The sequence below is a fragment of the Sturnira hondurensis genome, unplaced genomic scaffold (assembly GCF_014824575.4).
Source record: "Sturnira hondurensis isolate 20B ecotype Veracruz unplaced genomic scaffold, ASM1482457v3 Scaffold0006437, whole genome shotgun sequence".
NCBI lineage: Eukaryota > Metazoa > Chordata > Mammalia > Chiroptera > Phyllostomidae > Sturnira > Sturnira hondurensis.
Window position 1 is genome coordinate 11,275,394 of NW_028079068.1, and position 16,229 is coordinate 11,291,622.

At 42.3% G+C, this 16,229-nt stretch overlaps 1 protein-coding gene across 1 annotated transcript in view; it reads right to left on the reverse strand.

The window, feature by feature from the left end:
- Positions 1 to 16,229, reverse strand: part of SND1 (staphylococcal nuclease and tudor domain containing 1) — a 422,748-nt gene that overhangs the window by 383,988 nt on the left and 22,531 nt on the right. Inside the window, exons 3-4 of the mRNA XM_037049273.1 lie at positions 5,406 to 5,526; positions 1,584 to 1,662 (exon numbers count right to left, since the gene is read on the reverse strand). Coding sequence (XP_036905168.1) covers positions 1,584 to 1,662; positions 5,406 to 5,526 — 200 coding nt within the window. The remainder of the gene's footprint in view (positions 1 to 1,583; positions 1,663 to 5,405; positions 5,527 to 16,229) is intronic.

Consider the following 16,229-nt stretch of genomic DNA (forward strand, 5'->3'; position numbering starts at 1 on the left):
AGTCATGTTCTCAAGGATCCAAAATTACAGCAGAATTCAATGAAACAAATGTAGTTTAAGAGACAGAAGCAAGCATAGCAACTGAGAAAAGAAGGCTTTAAGTCAAGACAATTTTGGAGGATCGGTATGCCAAGGGAGATCCCTTTGCTGAGATGGTAGACTACTACTATGGGCTTTTAAAAATTCTTCATTCTGGGTACAAACTGAACTCCTAAAAAACAGTGCAACAGTATCACGCCAGCAATGTCCTTAAGATACAACTCCAGCATGCTTCCAAAGACACCACCTAAGACAAATGTCTTCATGCAACAAACTCCCAGCAAATGACTCTCAAAAGTCAGAAAAGACCACAGAAGTTTATGAGTGGGCCACAAGACTAGGAAGGCAGGAAAAATGCAAATAGTGCATTTTTACCTTTGTTCGTCCCCATCATAAGTACAGTCCATGCAAGTATTGACCCAAAGCCTGGACATGATTTAAACAGCATCTTTAGCCTCCAAATTACTGATGTAGCTTATCACTTTTCAGAGAATAGGTATTAATTAAAGCCAGCTGCAGCCCTGACTAGTGTGGCTCAGTGGATGGAGTGCTGGCCTACAAATCAAGAGGTCATCCGTTCGATTTCCAGTTGGGGCACATGCCTGGGTCGTGGGCCGGGTCCCCGGTGGGGTGCACGCAAGAGGCAACCACAGACTGATGTTTCTTTCCCTCTCTTTTTCCCTCCCTTCCCCTCTCTAAAAATAAATAAAATGTTTTTTTTAAAAAAGCCAGCTGCAATCCATCCTACTGAGAGCCAACTCTAATAAGCTTGAACATGATTACATGTGCTATAAAGCCTACATACAGAGCACTCATTTCTAATAAGTTCACATTGCCATCAGTTAAATAAATACATTTTCACCTACTACTTAGTAAGTATCTACAGATCCAAAACAGACTTCAAAGGCTTCGGAGAGAAATTTTCCGACTTTAAAACGGAACCACTGAGCCTTTATCAGTTTAACTAGATTCTAAGCAGTAGATTTTGCTTTGAATTCTATTTATTCTCTTCACTTCATTTTTCATTGTACTTATTCCTGGCACATGAGATACTGTATACCTATTTCTTGGTTTATTGTCTGTTTCCCCATTAAAATGTTGGTAGAAGCTAAGTATGTTTGTTCATGGATCTGTGCTCAGTGTCTAGAACACAGCCTGGCACACAGCAAGTACTCAATGAATCTTTGGGGATATACTGATAAGTCCTCTGGAACTGAGTATCCAGGGTGTAAAACAAAGCCCATTGACTTTAATGATATGAAGAACAGAGTGGCCTGTCTCAAAGCCTGTTTTTTTAAGGGGTTACACACATCAAAAGCCACTAAAGAACAGTGAGTGACCTACTGGCTCAGAATAATACACACCCGGGCAGGAATGTCCTAAAAGCTGGAGAGCACCAGAGGTTACCCACTAAATATCAGGGGCAGTCATGAAAGTGCAGCAGAGCCAACACAGAGCTGACTGCCCACCCTCCCTTGAGCACCCCCACCTCTCACAGTAGAGTAGAAGGAAGTCAGAAGATCAGACAAGCAATAAAGACTTACTTATTAGCCCTCATGCCTTCTCTCCGGGTAGCCAAGCCCTCTGCAACCAGAGACTCTGCAATGTTTTCCCCATTGGTATCTGAGGAGGAGGAAAAAAAGCGAATTAAACACAAGATTCAAATCTGCCTGCAGTGGCACTAGAGATCAAATGGAGCCCACTTTCACCCTTAGCTCTTCAAGGAGAATGATGTTGCCAGAGAGTTGGACAAGTCAGCAATGCAATGTTGGGTTTTTCATAAAACCTTTTCCTCCAAAATGTCTAGCTTGTAAAACCCAAAGGTCGACAAATCTTTTTCTCAGGTCTTTGCTTCTAATTTTCTTGTGTATCTCCCAGGCCAAATTCAATCTCAGGAACTAGTGGAGACTGACAAGAAAGCAAGACACATGTGACAGCCTGGAAGTGTATGCAGAGCAGTGAGCCAAGGAGGACAGGCCTGGGGCTGAAGAAACATTCTGCCACTTAATGCCTCAGACAAGGTCTCTCAGCATTCATTTGACCTCCCTAAAATGGGTTCTTGTGAGAATTAAACAGCAACATCTATAAATAGCTAAGCACATAGGAATTAAGAACATATTATACATATAATCAGACAGATTTGTTTAGCATTGTCCATTACAGTTTTCACCACAGAGTCCAGTTCCTCTCAGGATGCCCTACTCTCTGCTCCAACAGGACACCAAGATAAGCCACACAGTTTGACAAAGACTTTCTCCTGCACTCACAGAGACGCAGGGGACAGTGTCTAGATTTCTAATCTCTCACACAGCAGCCTCCAGAGCAGGCATGAAAAATAAAGTTAAACATAAATCCCAACCTGATTACGTTGTACCTGGGCACTTGAAACAGTAATTGCATTTCCATGCTATTGAAAAAGCTTTTAGGCTCTGTGTATTCTCTTAAATCTCTGCTTGTCAGCCAGAACAATAAAAGAAGACATCTATGAGGGAGGCACCACATAAAAATGTTTAACATGGCAGAAACAAGCTCCTAGATAAACTGAAACAAAGTCTAGCCAATAGGTAATGTCAGCACAGAACAAAATTCTGTTAGTTTTCTATTCGGCACACTACACATGACTGCTGTGAGCAAGCACAACTATACACACCATCCCCAAGTCCAACTTAAATGCCTTGCTGTTAGCATGCCCCAATTTCTACACAGGTAAATTCTAAGCCTCTCTTCCTACCAAAAGAAGTTCAGATGAATGATATTTATATACAAAGGATGCTCAGGTTCTCAGGCTGTGCACAGATCACAAGAACCTTTGCACTGAAGTTACTACTTAGGCCAGACACACACAGCTACCTGCCATCAGTAAATATTACAATGATTCTATGACAACGACAGGAATATAAAGAATAAGAGGTCAAAAGGAGGGATTCAACAAGTAAGGGAGAAGCTGAGCAGTAAGGGGCCAAGAAGTCGGGGTGAAAAGAACAAAGCCCAGGTACAAACAAGATGAGTGGCCATGACAACAGCCAATCAGCAGCATACCCAACGGATACTTTCTTAGTGCAGAGCACTCTGATAATGGCTGTCAGCGGGACTACTTCTAAAAATTTAGTTCTGATTGCTCCTTCAAAGGGAGAAAAATACACTTCTCTGGGTCAGCCTCCCAAAGGAAACAACAAAATGTGGTAAACAAAACACTGAAAGCAGGGAATTTGCAGGGCATGCATCTGGTTTTCTTGCTCATTACTTATCAAGTTATGAATTAAGTCACAACTGGAGATGGCAGTAAGAGCAAGTAGATGACTATATTTTCTCCAAAAGTTCAAAGACTAATCTCCTCTTTTTTAAATAAGTTCTAGGTTAATCACAATTTCTCAAATTCTACCACTCCCTCAATATAAAAAGAGTAAACACGAATGAGGATAAATGTATGAATACTAATTAATCATATAAGCCACTGTGTCCTTTCATTAGAATGGCACTGACAGTTGGTTAAAGTATCTGAATGAAAATATTAAACTGTAAGCCTTTTGAGCCTTTAAAATTCAAAGATATAGGTAATTTTCAGTCATTCTTTCAGTATGTATTTATTGGCGAAATCCTGTGTCAGGTTTTATTCTAAACATTAGTGCATTAACTGCTTGATTATATCCAGTTTATAATTTGGGTCAGTTTAAATAATAAACTTTTTAAAAACATTAAAGATTATTTTAAGAGTCAGATCCTCCTAACATAAGCAATTTGACCATTTTGGCTGAAGACCAGTTATTTAACTGAACTCTTAGACAGTGGCTCTTTATAGATATATCTGTGCTCACAGTGAGGACTCTTTCAGAGTAATAGAAGACTGAATAGGAAATATTTTAAGTAATGAAAACCTTGAAAAATGAATTTGGAAGACAGTGTACATCTATTTATATTACATCCCTTCTAACCAGTAACCACCCAACAATAATGCTTAAGTGTTTTATTTCCTACTATAATCACTTGCATTATATGTAAAAGGAAAATCTATTTCTCTTTTCAGAGAGATTACATATATTACTACAGCTTCCCATCCAATCGAAAAACAGCCCTTTGTCTGGGAGGCTGAAAATGGTGGTGTTTCTCTATGGGTGAATTTGACAAGATGATTCCAAGCCATGCCCAACTCGCTTATCTAAGACCTCTAAATTAAAATCAGAATCTTAACAAGATGGGCTCTGCTCATGTTGGTGGTTCAGATGGTTAGAACATCACCCTGATATGCCAAGGTTGCAGGTTCAATCCCTAGTCAGGGCACATACAAGAACCAACATTCGTTGGTTGCCACGAATACACAAATAAGTGGAACAATTAAACTGATCTCTCTCTCTCTCAATAAATTTAATTTTTTTTCTGAAAAACGGATGTAAGCCTTGTCATTCTACCCTGTTTGCTTACTTCTAGTACAGCCCACCCAAGTCAAACAGATTATCTGAAGCAGCTCAGTTGGAAGGTTATTTTATCAAATAATCACAGGAAACTTAAAAATACCTGCTACTACAATAGTTCCATATGAACACAACTGTTTTATGCTTTATACCAAGTATTCCAATGTCCTATTTCTGTTCAAATGCTAAACCATAATTTTTCTCTCCCTCTACCTAATTCAAAAGACCAGAACACCTAATATCACATGAGCCATCTGGCTCAGCTAAACAGTGTATGTGTACACATCACACAAATGTGTTTATTGAATACATACTCTGTGCCAGAGATAGATGCTTTACATACACTGTCTCTTTAAACTTTCTCAAGAATTTACAAATGAATGAACTAGGGCTTAGAAAAGTTAAGGGCTAAATTAAGTAAGGGTCCATGGAAGAGGAGCCAGAATTCTAACCCACATGTTTACAACTCCAAAGCCTATGTTCTTCCCATTCAATTGCAAAGTATGTGGCTTGCAAAAAACCCTTGCAAGCCCTAAACAAATCTTTCTCTCCTAGAGAGTCTCCCCATGAGCCAAAGAAAAACCCCAAGACAGATAAAAGAAATAGAAGATGCAATTGGAAATCTATAGGAATTCAATTAGCATTATGACCCAGAAGCACATAGCCATTCAGTTCCACGGGCTGAAGGCCTAACTAAATACAAGGAAGAATGCTATGCTGTACAACATACACCTAAACCAAGCCAGGAAAACAGGCCCGAAATAAATAAGAAACCAAAATATCAGGTAACTCCTCTACACATACGTGGCATGGACTCACACTTCTAACTACACCAGCAGCCAACTGCCGGGAGCTACTCCACCAGCACTCACTCCGGCCTTCCACCAGATGGAAACTACTGAAGGAGCTTCAGACTCGGTGAGGAGAAAAATGAGTCCTTTCGTCCTCAATACTCACCTTTCCCAAGGTAGATCATGCCATACTCTCGTCCCTGCTGAGTCTTGTTTTCTATCGTGAAACAGACTTCCTTCCCAATCAGCTTCTTCCGAAGGAACTCTCGAGCAGGAAATGCCCAGGCCTGAGAGACAAAACAAATGTGTCACATGAGAACTGCCTAGTTTCCCACAATCAGCATTCAAGTTCATTTCTTCAATATCCTAGCCCTGCGCTAGGCCCTGAAGAGAGTATAAAAATAAAACGCAAGCAACACAAATCACACACCTAGGGAGCTCATAAAAAGGGTCTAGCAATTGGTTTAACCAGCACAGGCCCTAAAAGCAGACCTCGCAGTTTTCCAGAGGCTGGAAGTAGCACCTTTCCCTGCATCACCGTCTATTCAGAGCTATGGCTTACTGGGTGAATAATATCTGCTGATAATTTTACAGCACTTACCAGGTGCCAGCCACTATTCTAAATGCTTTCTATTTATCAACCCACTCCTGGGTAAGAAGTCCAGGCTCCAGAAATTCATGTAGCTAAAGGGAAGTCATAAACAACTACGACCTCCATTTGTGTCTCTATCTAACACTTTCTTTCACCGACTATTAAACTAGAGTGAAACCAGTTCATTGCACTGTCAAAGCAGGGATAAGGTTCTAGAACTAGTAGAATGAGTCCTCTGTTCAACTAAGAGCCTTGCATATGTCATTCCCTCCACCTTTAAGAACAGCCAACAGAGTTGAGAATGTCAAGCAAAATGTCTCCTCCTCCTCTACTGCTCTAGTCTGAAGCTCTATCAGTGGGACCCTATAAAGGTCCCAGGATCTCCAGGAAGACACCAAGAACAGGTCCCGGTCAACTTCACAATGACACAGAGAGTTAACCATTAAAGGCACTGAGACAAGGAGTGAGCCACACAGCTACAATGGGAAGTAGAGTCTCCATGATCTCAAGACACTGTGCAAAGGAGTGGTTCTGCCCCACTGTCAACCCATCGCTTCTACGATGGTCAAGACAAAGCCTGTCTCCTCTGAATAAGCCCTGTCAGTCAGCAGTCACAGGCACTTGAAATTACAGTCTAGACCTAGCTCAGTGCCCCAAGTTCCCTAAAACAGAAATGAGGAAGGAAGGAGTAAGAGTTCAAGGAGTATATGATCAGCAAAAGTTCACATGCAAAAAAAGTGCAAAGTATAAAAAAGAAGAGTAGTGTGTGACAAGCACACAATGTCTATTATGACCTCATGGAGACACAGAACTCGGGCCCCACGCAACAGAGAAATAATAGTACATATGCGGCCTGAAAAGGAACCCTCTGCTGACCTTTCCAGCCCATGAGAATTAGTCCAAGAGGTCATCCAATGAGATTTTCTAAAAGAAAAATATTCGTATGACTTCCCAGAAACCAGAAGCAACCAGTTGGGCTGGTATTCAAAAAACCCAATGTGGATGGTTCTAGAAAGAACTGATCCTGAGAAAGTGCTATCAAAGATATAAAAACTTACACTCAATCATCTAATGCTCTTTCCTCAAAGCACTAATGAGCAAAAGAGCCAATCACTCAACGATAATATAGAGCTCACCGTATTCACAGCCCATTTGTACTTCTTGCCCCACTCCTAAAAATGAGAATCCATACCTGTAACCAAAGAGTCTGATGACTGATAAATGAGTCTAATTATCACCCAATCACAGAAACACTACTAAATCAAGTAATAGTCTCCTGCCATTTTCATTAACTTGGTGATCTACTTAACTCTAAAAGTAGTTTCACCTATATAAGGTCTGTCCGGAAAAAGTCCAGCCATTGTTATTATAAGAACAGTTTGTGTGACATGGATGTAACCTGGCAGCCCAGGAGAGTGGACTGGAATACACATGTGTGAACAGTAACTGGTATCTTTACTGCACTAGTCAGTGGGGGTAGCAGACACCACTGCGTGAGCATATGTACTCTGTAGCCTTGGCATTCAAAATGACTGAGTAAAGCAAGAAATCTGCATTAAATTTTGCGTTAAGTTTGAACACTCCTCCACTGACACTATTCAGATGATTCAGAAAGCTTTCGGGGATGATGCAGTAAGTGCAGCACAAATAAAAGTGTGGCACAAACACTTCAAAGATCGTCAAAAAAATGTTGAAAGTAATCCACATGCTAGAAGGCCTGCAACAAGCAGAACACCTGAGAATGCTGAATGCGCAAGTAGCTACAATCAACAAAAACCAGCAACTGACATTGTGAGAACTAGAAGCTGATCTGGGGGTTCCAAAAATCACTGTGTTCAATATTTTGACACAGAATCCTGGCATGAAATGTGTCATGGCAAAATTCGTTCCCCAGCTTCTGCTACCAAAGCAGAAGGAACACTGTGCTGCAGTTGAATGATCTGATCCAAACTGCTACTGATGAACCAGATTTCCTCAGGGTTATAACTGCAGATGAATGGTGGGTCTACAGCTATGATCTGGAAATAAAGGCCCAGTTCTCCCAATGTAGGTTGCCCGGTTTTCCATGCCCTAAGAAGGCATGGCAAAGTCAGAGCAAGATCAAGACCACGTTAACTGTGTTGTTTGATCAAGAAGGTGCTATCCACCATGAGCATGCCCCTCCAGGCCAAACAATAAATAAGGAGTACTAACTACCTCAATGTTCTTCGTTGGTTGAGAGATACAATATGACAAAAATGGCCACAGCAATGAGCAACTGGTTATCGGCAGCTTCATCACAACACTCATGCATCACATCTCATGCAGAATTTTTTGGCAAAGTCATCAAATCACCCAGGTGGCTCAGTGCCCCTATGGTCCACTTTTGGTGCCCTACAATTTGTGGCTTTTCCGAAAACTGAAATCATTTTTGAAAGGGAAGAGATTTCAGACCGTTGTGAGATTCAGGAAAATGTAATGGGGCAGCTGATGGCAATTCCAACAAGGGATTTTGCAGTGTTCTGAACAGTGGAAGAGACTAGGAGAACTATGAGGGCCCAACATGTCTACTTTGAAGGAGACTAAGGCATCATTGTCCTATGTACAATGTGTCTTGTATCTTCTTCAATAAATGTCCCTATTTTTCATATTATGTGGCTGGATACTTTCTGGACAGGCCTTGTAGATTTAATACTTAGGATTGGATTCTGAGTGCCATATATTCAGTAACACACTGAATTCCTAAACACTTAGAAAAGCTCTGATGAGACAAGTACTCCTGATCCACATGGCTTAGTTGGTTGGGTGTCGTTCTGCAAAGCCAAAGGTCACTGGTTTGATTCTGGGTCAAGGCACATGCCTGGGTTGCAGGCTTGTTCCCCGGTAGAGCGTGTGAGAGGCAAGTGACTGATGTTTCTCTCTCACATCCATGTTTCTCTCCCTTTCTCCCTTCTCCCTCTCTAAAAATAAATAGATAAAATCTTTTTTAAAAAATTCATTCTTATCAAATGGACTTTTTAAAAAAGTATTTCTAAAGGGGGCCAAGACTTTGATAAAAATTCATTTATCAGGAGTCATTTCACGACAAGGAAATATCTAGTCCCTGTCGGGAAACCTCCAGTATCTACCAACTGGGCAGAATTACGAAAAGTTTTTAAAGCTTGCTGAAGGAGCACCCTTCTCTAAGGGCCTTGCATTTACAGCTGGTCAGTTACTGAGCTACAGGAGAAAGTCATACTAGAGGCTTTAAAAATGACATATATGTAATCCTATAAGAAAAAATAATCTAGTTTTTATAATCTTCCTTTTTTAGAGTTTTTGCCTTCCCAAGTTGGGCAAATTCATTAATTGGACGTGACATTAACTAGACATGATATTAACTGGGAGAATCAGGAAAGCAACTAACTCACTCCTCACAAGAGCAACATAGCACTCCAGGGAAAAATCTCAATAAAAGTGTCCACACAGATGACAGCCAGCAGAAGGCTACTCAATGGAGAAGGCTATCCAAACACAGCCTCCCAGAACAACTCTAAGAGAGAAGTACAGGGAAACCTGCTCAAAGCATTCAACAAATAAGGTCCAGCAGGGCTTAATAGGAATAATAATTCTGGTCTATTCAAATGATGTCCCATAGCTCCATCTAAGAAGCAAATGGCCATTAAGCAGAAGTTCCCTCTTCCCTTTACAATGCCCAATAGTAGATGATTCAGCAGCTTGCTCTTCACCCCTAGACCCAAGCCAGGTTCTAATGTCTACAATGATGAAATGGAATTTTTAATTCCAATTTTTTCTTTGGACCAAACAGACTCCTGACCTACTGAAACCAGATTAAATCCCACAAAAATATAAAACCTTGAAACTGTCTACTTTTGAACCTGGCCCGATACTTTAGCACTGCTTTTCCCTCCTTCTTTTCCAATCACCCCACTGCACCACCTGTACGTATAACTAATCCCTCTGTGCCTCAACCACCCCACCAACTGAATTCTCAAAAGCTTTACTGACATAGGACTACAACATTCATTTTTATATTTCTCATTAAACCAATGGAGCTTTGCACATAAGAGGAGCTCAATAAATCTGTGGGAAATAAATATATAATTCTCACAGTGTCCAGCAACGCAGCATTTAGGCTGCCTAGAGTAGCTAGGCAACACTGGGGATTAAGCTGCAACAGGGCAGTGAAGGCTGGGGGCATGATGTGGAGCTGCTTTTATTTCTACGGGACTTAAGGGAAAGCTGAATTTCTTTGAAAAAGACATCACAGAGGAAAGTAGAGAATAATCGAATGGATGATATTTGTGGCAGTGAAACAAAGAGAAGCCAATGAGCAATAATGTCTTTGACTCTATTTGAATGTGAAAACATGTACTTAGACAGCATGTATTAAAATACAAAATCACAAAGGGTAGAGCCACCGTGCACAACCTGCTGATTCCCCAAAAACACAGATTCAAGTTCTTTTCCTTATTATTCACATAAATGTGTATTCACTATATACCTGCCTCACATCAGTATAGACCGGGCACGTGATGGGAGATAATGACCCTCTTTTCAAGGAGCCTACATAGAGCAAGCCACATAAACATGGAATGAAATGCTATGAATGCTATGACAGCACAAAAATGGAATGATGAAAGGAGATGTCAAGAGCAACTTCTCAGGAGGTCCAATCTTCAGAGACAGTAGGTGTTCACCAGGACACAAATGGAGGAGGAGTTCCTGATGGGCGAAGCGGCATGAGCCAAGGCACAAGCAGGTAAGACTTAAGCAGCTGTTAGTATTTTCAGCATGGCTGGAACTTAGCATCCCCAGGTGGGGTCAGCAAGAGACTAAAAGTCAAACCACAAATAGGCTAAGGAAGTCATTTAGATTTGCCATAGAGGTAATGGGAAATCACTGAAGTCTGGGAATGACGCTGTGCAAGAAAATAAACAAAAGTATGTTTCAAAAAGATCTGGGAGCACATAAAGAAAAGATCAGAAGGAGAATAAAGGCAAAGAGACTACAATTTCAGTATTCCAGGACTTCCACTCAAGATGGCTACACAGGTAAATGCCATATTCACCTCCTCCCACAACCACATCAGAATTACAACTAAACTATAGAACAACCATCATTCAGAACTGCCTGAAATCTGACTGAATGGAAGTCCTACAACTAGGGAATTAAAGACATCACACGGAGAGTGGTAGGGCAGGGATGCAGAACAGGCTGGGCCCACACCTACATGTGGCAGATAAAAACCGGGAGGCATGTCTCCGCTGCAGAGGTGATGTCACCCCTGAGGAGCAAGTGGTCCCAGCTCCACGCCAGGCCCTGCAGCCCAGGGTTCCAGTGCCAGAAAGAGAAGCCCTCATAAATTCTTGGCTGTAAAAACCAGTGGGGACTGAGGCTGAGGGAGACGGAGGGCTTCTCTCCCACACTTCTTCTAAAAGGCCCAAGCGCAGACTTACTTGGATTCACCTCCTCTGAGCTCCAACACTGGGGCAGCAACTTGAAAGGCACCAGAGACACACAGGGAGGAACTGAATTGAACTGTCCAACGCCAGAGTGAAAGCTGGGGGGGCAGCTTTCCCCCAGAGAGAAATGCTGGCAGAGGCCACCGTTCCTTTGTTGAAGCCTTCCCCAGCAGAGCTGGCAGGCAGGCACCATATCTGACATCTATCCCTGTGTGCCCCAACCCCACTCCTGTGATTTCAAGACCCCACTCCACCCATCTTTCAGGTCCAGTGGCATCTCCATACAAATGGCCTGTCTTGGCTCATGCTTTAGATTTTCCTAAATTCTCTCAAACATCTGGCTTCAGCATGCTCTGTACCTCTTACTAAGTGGCCCCCAGCCCAACACTACTAGTAGCAGCCAGCCTTGGTTCATTGCTTGGCCTCGCCTGGGTACCTCCAAACCCAGCACAAGTGGCAGCCACCTGCAGACTGCTTTGTAGTTCATGCTGGGTGGCCTCGGGCAGAAGACACCCGGGAGGCACCAGAGCCAGCATACCCAGAGGGCAGCTTCACACCAAGTCGAAACATCACCACCCAACCACCTCCACGAGCAACACACTCAAGGGACAGACAGAGCAGGCACCAGAGCCCCACAGAAGTAAATCTTGCTCTGTGGAGTGGGCCCCTGCACAGCCGATCCTCCACACTGGTCTGAGGATGGTGGTCAGTGGTTGCAACCAGTACTTGCAGCTGATCGGCCTTGGGGTAAATGCTCCCCACTGACAGGCTGAGAGCAATTACAACTCAACTACAAGAGGGGTAGACAGCCCACAAAGAGGGCATACCTTGAGTGTCCAGCTTGGGTGATAGTGAAGGCTGTGCCACTGGACCCTACAGAACATCTACTAGTATACTAGTAGGCCACTCTATCAAGCCTATAAGACACAGCAGCTCCGGCCCTGGCTGGTGTAGCCCAGTGGATTGAGCACCGGCCTGTGAACCAGACAATCATGGTTTGATTCCCAGTCAGGGCACATGCCTGGGTTGCAGGCCAGTTCCCGGCGGGGGATGCACGAGAGGCAACCATACATTGATATTTCTCCCTCTCTCCTTCCCTTCCCCTCTAAACATAAATAAATAAAATCTTTAAAAAAAAAAGACATAGCAGCTCTACCTAATACACAGAAACAAACACAGGGAGGCTGCCAAAATGAGACAAAAAACATGCCTTAAATGAAAGAACAGAACAAAACTCCAGTAAAAAACAAAACTAAACTAAACTAAATGGAGACAAGCAATCTACTAAAGGCAGAGTTCAAAACACCAGTTATAAGGATGCTCAACAAACTTAATGAGAACCTCAACCGCATAAAAAAGATCCAGTCAGAAATTAAGAATACAGTAATTAAAATGAAGGATAATTTACAGGAATCAACAGGAGAGTAGATGAAGCCAAGAATCAAATCAGCAATTTTAAACATGAGAAAGCAAAAAACACCCAATCAGAGCAGGAAAAAAAAAAGAATCCAAAAAAATGGAGATAGCGTAAGGAGCCTCTGGGACAACTTCAAGCATACCAACATTTGCATCATGGGGGTGCCAAAAGTAGAAGAGAGAAAACAAGAAACTGAAAACCTATTTGAAAAAATAATGACAGGAAAATTCCCTAAGAAATAGACATACAACTTCCGCCAAGATAGAGGCATAGGTGGAAACACAGTGCCTTCTCCCACAACCAAGTTTGAATACAACAAAGGTTTGGAGAAGAAAGACACAGCAAAAAACAGAAAATTGAATTATACAGATGTCCGACAACCACTAACCTTTCAACAGGGATGGTAAGAGGGGCGGAGCCAGCAGCGAGCAGGGTCGGGAAGGACAGATCCCCTACATAGGCGCGCAGGCAGCCTGGACCCAGTTGGGGTGCGGGGCAGACTGACCGCGGTCACACATTCGCGCACAGTGAGACGGACCACGCAGGCCCCAGGGGGTGAGGGCTGACGGCGGTGGCACACTCGAGTGCAGTGGGACGAAACACTCGGTCCGGTAACAGTGGCAGCTGCAGCACCTGTGGGGTCCGCGGCAGGAGGCGGCATAGTTCCTCGTTGACCACGCCCCCACATACGTCCCAACCCAGCGACTGAGTTGCCCTGCTCTGGTGAACACCTTAGGGCTCTCATCCTGCTACGGAACAGGCACGAACAGCCCAAAAGATGGCACAAGAAGAACTCAAAGTCCCAGAGCCGATAACTCTCAGCGACCGAGAAATTGCCAGTCTCTCAGAAGCACAATTCAAGACACTATTTATCAGGATGCTCACAGAACTGGTAGATTATAGTCACAAATTAGAGGAACATATGAAGGCTAAACTAATTGAAATGAAGGGAGATGCACAGGAAACCAATAGTGATGGAAAGGAAACTGGGACTCAAACCAATGGAATGGACCAGAAGGAAGAACAAAACATCCCACCAGAAAGGAATGAAGAAATGAGAATTCAAAAAAATGAGGAGAGGCTTAGGAACCTCCAGGACATCTTTAAACGTTCCAACATCCGGATTATAGGGGTACCAGAAGGGGGAAAGAAACAGCCACGAGTGGAAAACATATTTGAACAAATAATAAAGGAGAACTTCCCCAGTCTGGCAAAGGAAATAGACTTCCAGGAAATCCAGGAAGCTCAGAGAGTGCCAAAGAAGTTGGACCCAAGAAGGAACACACCAAGGCACATCATAATTACATTAGCCAAGACCAAAATGAAGGAGAGAATCCTAGAAGCAGCAAGGGATAAGGGGACAGTCACCTACAAAGGAGTACCCATCAGACTGTCAGCGGATTTCTCAAAAGAGACCTTACAGGCAAGAAGGGGCTGGAAAGAAGTATTCCAAGTCATGAAATCCAAAGACCTACAGCCAAGATTGCTTTATCCAGCAAAACTTTCATTTAGAATGGAAGGACAGATAAAGTGCTTCTGAGACAAGGTCAAGTTCAAGGAGTTCATCATCACCAAGCCCTTATTATATGAAATGCTAAAGGGACTTATATAAGAAAAAGAAGATGAAAAATATGAACAGTGAAAGGACAGCAAACTCACAGTTGTTAACAACCACACCTAAAACAAAAGCAAACCAAGAGGACAGCTAGATCAGGAGTGGAACCATAGAAATGAAGATCACATGGAGGGTTAGAAACAGGGGGGTGGGAGGAGGAGAAGGGGGGAGAAGGCACAGAAAATAGCATAGATGGTAGGTAGAAAATAGATAGGAGGGAGGGTGAGAATAGTGGGGGAAATATAGAATCTAAAGAAATTGAGACACGTGGTTATAAACTAAGGGGGGGAGAATGGTGGGGGAGGGAGTGTGCGGGTGGGGGGGAATGAAGGGGGGAATAGAACTGTAATGGTATAATCAATAAAATATATTAAAAAATAAATAAACTGCCCTGGCTGGTGTAGCTCAGTGGATTGAGCACGGGCCTGCAAACTAGAGGATCGCGGTTCGATTCCCAGTCAGGGCACATGCCTGGGTTGCAGGCTGGTTCCCTGCAGGCCAACTCCCAGCAGGGGATGCATGAAAGGCAACCATACATTGATATTTCTCTCCCTCTCCTTCCCCTCTAAAGATAAATAAATAAATAAAATCTTTAAAAATAAATAAATAAATAAATAAATAAACAAACAGAAAGAGAGGAGCAAATGTAACATATCAATAGATGTTGGAACTGAGCAACTTGCTGGGGGAGAAGCAAGTCTAGTGGGGTGGGGGGAATTAAGTGTTCTATTACAGCAATGTTAAGTTTGAATAGCCCTACTAAATGTTCACATGACAACATCAAGTTGCAGTTGGACACATGAGTCTTGGCACTACTGGTTACTTGAGCCACAGAAGCTTTGAGGGCAAACTTGGGGGAAAAACCAGATCACAGCAGGTTTAAAAGAGACTGGAGTATTAGGATAGAGAAATAGTGGCTATAGCTGAGAAAGGGTAATATCTATAGCTATCAAATACTTCCTATCAGAGACCTTTGAAGAGTTACTAGGAGTAACTCAGTGACGATGAATTGCTCTGAAAGAAACAACAAGCACTAAACTGTATAAATATATAAAACTAAAATGAGACCTGGGGCCAGATTATGCGGTATTCTTTCAACTGGGATGGTTCTGATAAGATTTCATTGTACTGTTATATAGGATACAAAGATTTAGAAAAAGCTCCAACTGGCATTGCATTTCTCTGCCCTAGATTTTCATCCACAAAACAAGAAATTAAAACCACTTTTTCCTAGAGGCTACACTGCTTCTTCCTTCTGAGGAGATGAACTTAACCAGCTCTAGGCAGCCAGGGCCAACACTGTTCTCTCAGAAGCAGTCAAGCTGTTACACAACATACAACCGAAAGGAAAGGACTATTCAGAGTGTTGGTCAAGAAAAGCACTTTGTACCCAAAATTTGAGAGGTGCTGAGATATTTAATCTTCAGTGCTTGGTCTAACAGCACTAGGAGTATCTGCAACAGCAGAAAATAATAAATACAACTAGTAACAATAACAGCTAACAACTAAGTATTTTGAAGGCAGGTGCTAAGCATTTCACTATTATTATTCTCAATAACTTGTGTTGAAAGAGGACCAATCAGAAAGACCTGATTTTGATCTATTTAAATGTCCCAACAATCTGATTGCTATTGAAAGAAGAATTTGGAATGATTTTCTCTATTTTTTTTCCTTGTATTGCTTCACTATCTTCTTAATTCAAACAAAATATCCTTTGTTATAAATGGAAAGAAAAAACTAAACATTTTCCCTAAATAAAAGATTCCCATGAGCTGCTTTTTAATCTTCAATTGTATGTCAGGGAATAGCAGAGGAAAGCTGAGGTGTCAACTTGCCCAACGTCATTAAGTTGGGGCAAATGACAAATAATTAGAATCCAGAAATTTCAATTTTGACAGCCAAAGCACAACTAAAGGAAAGAC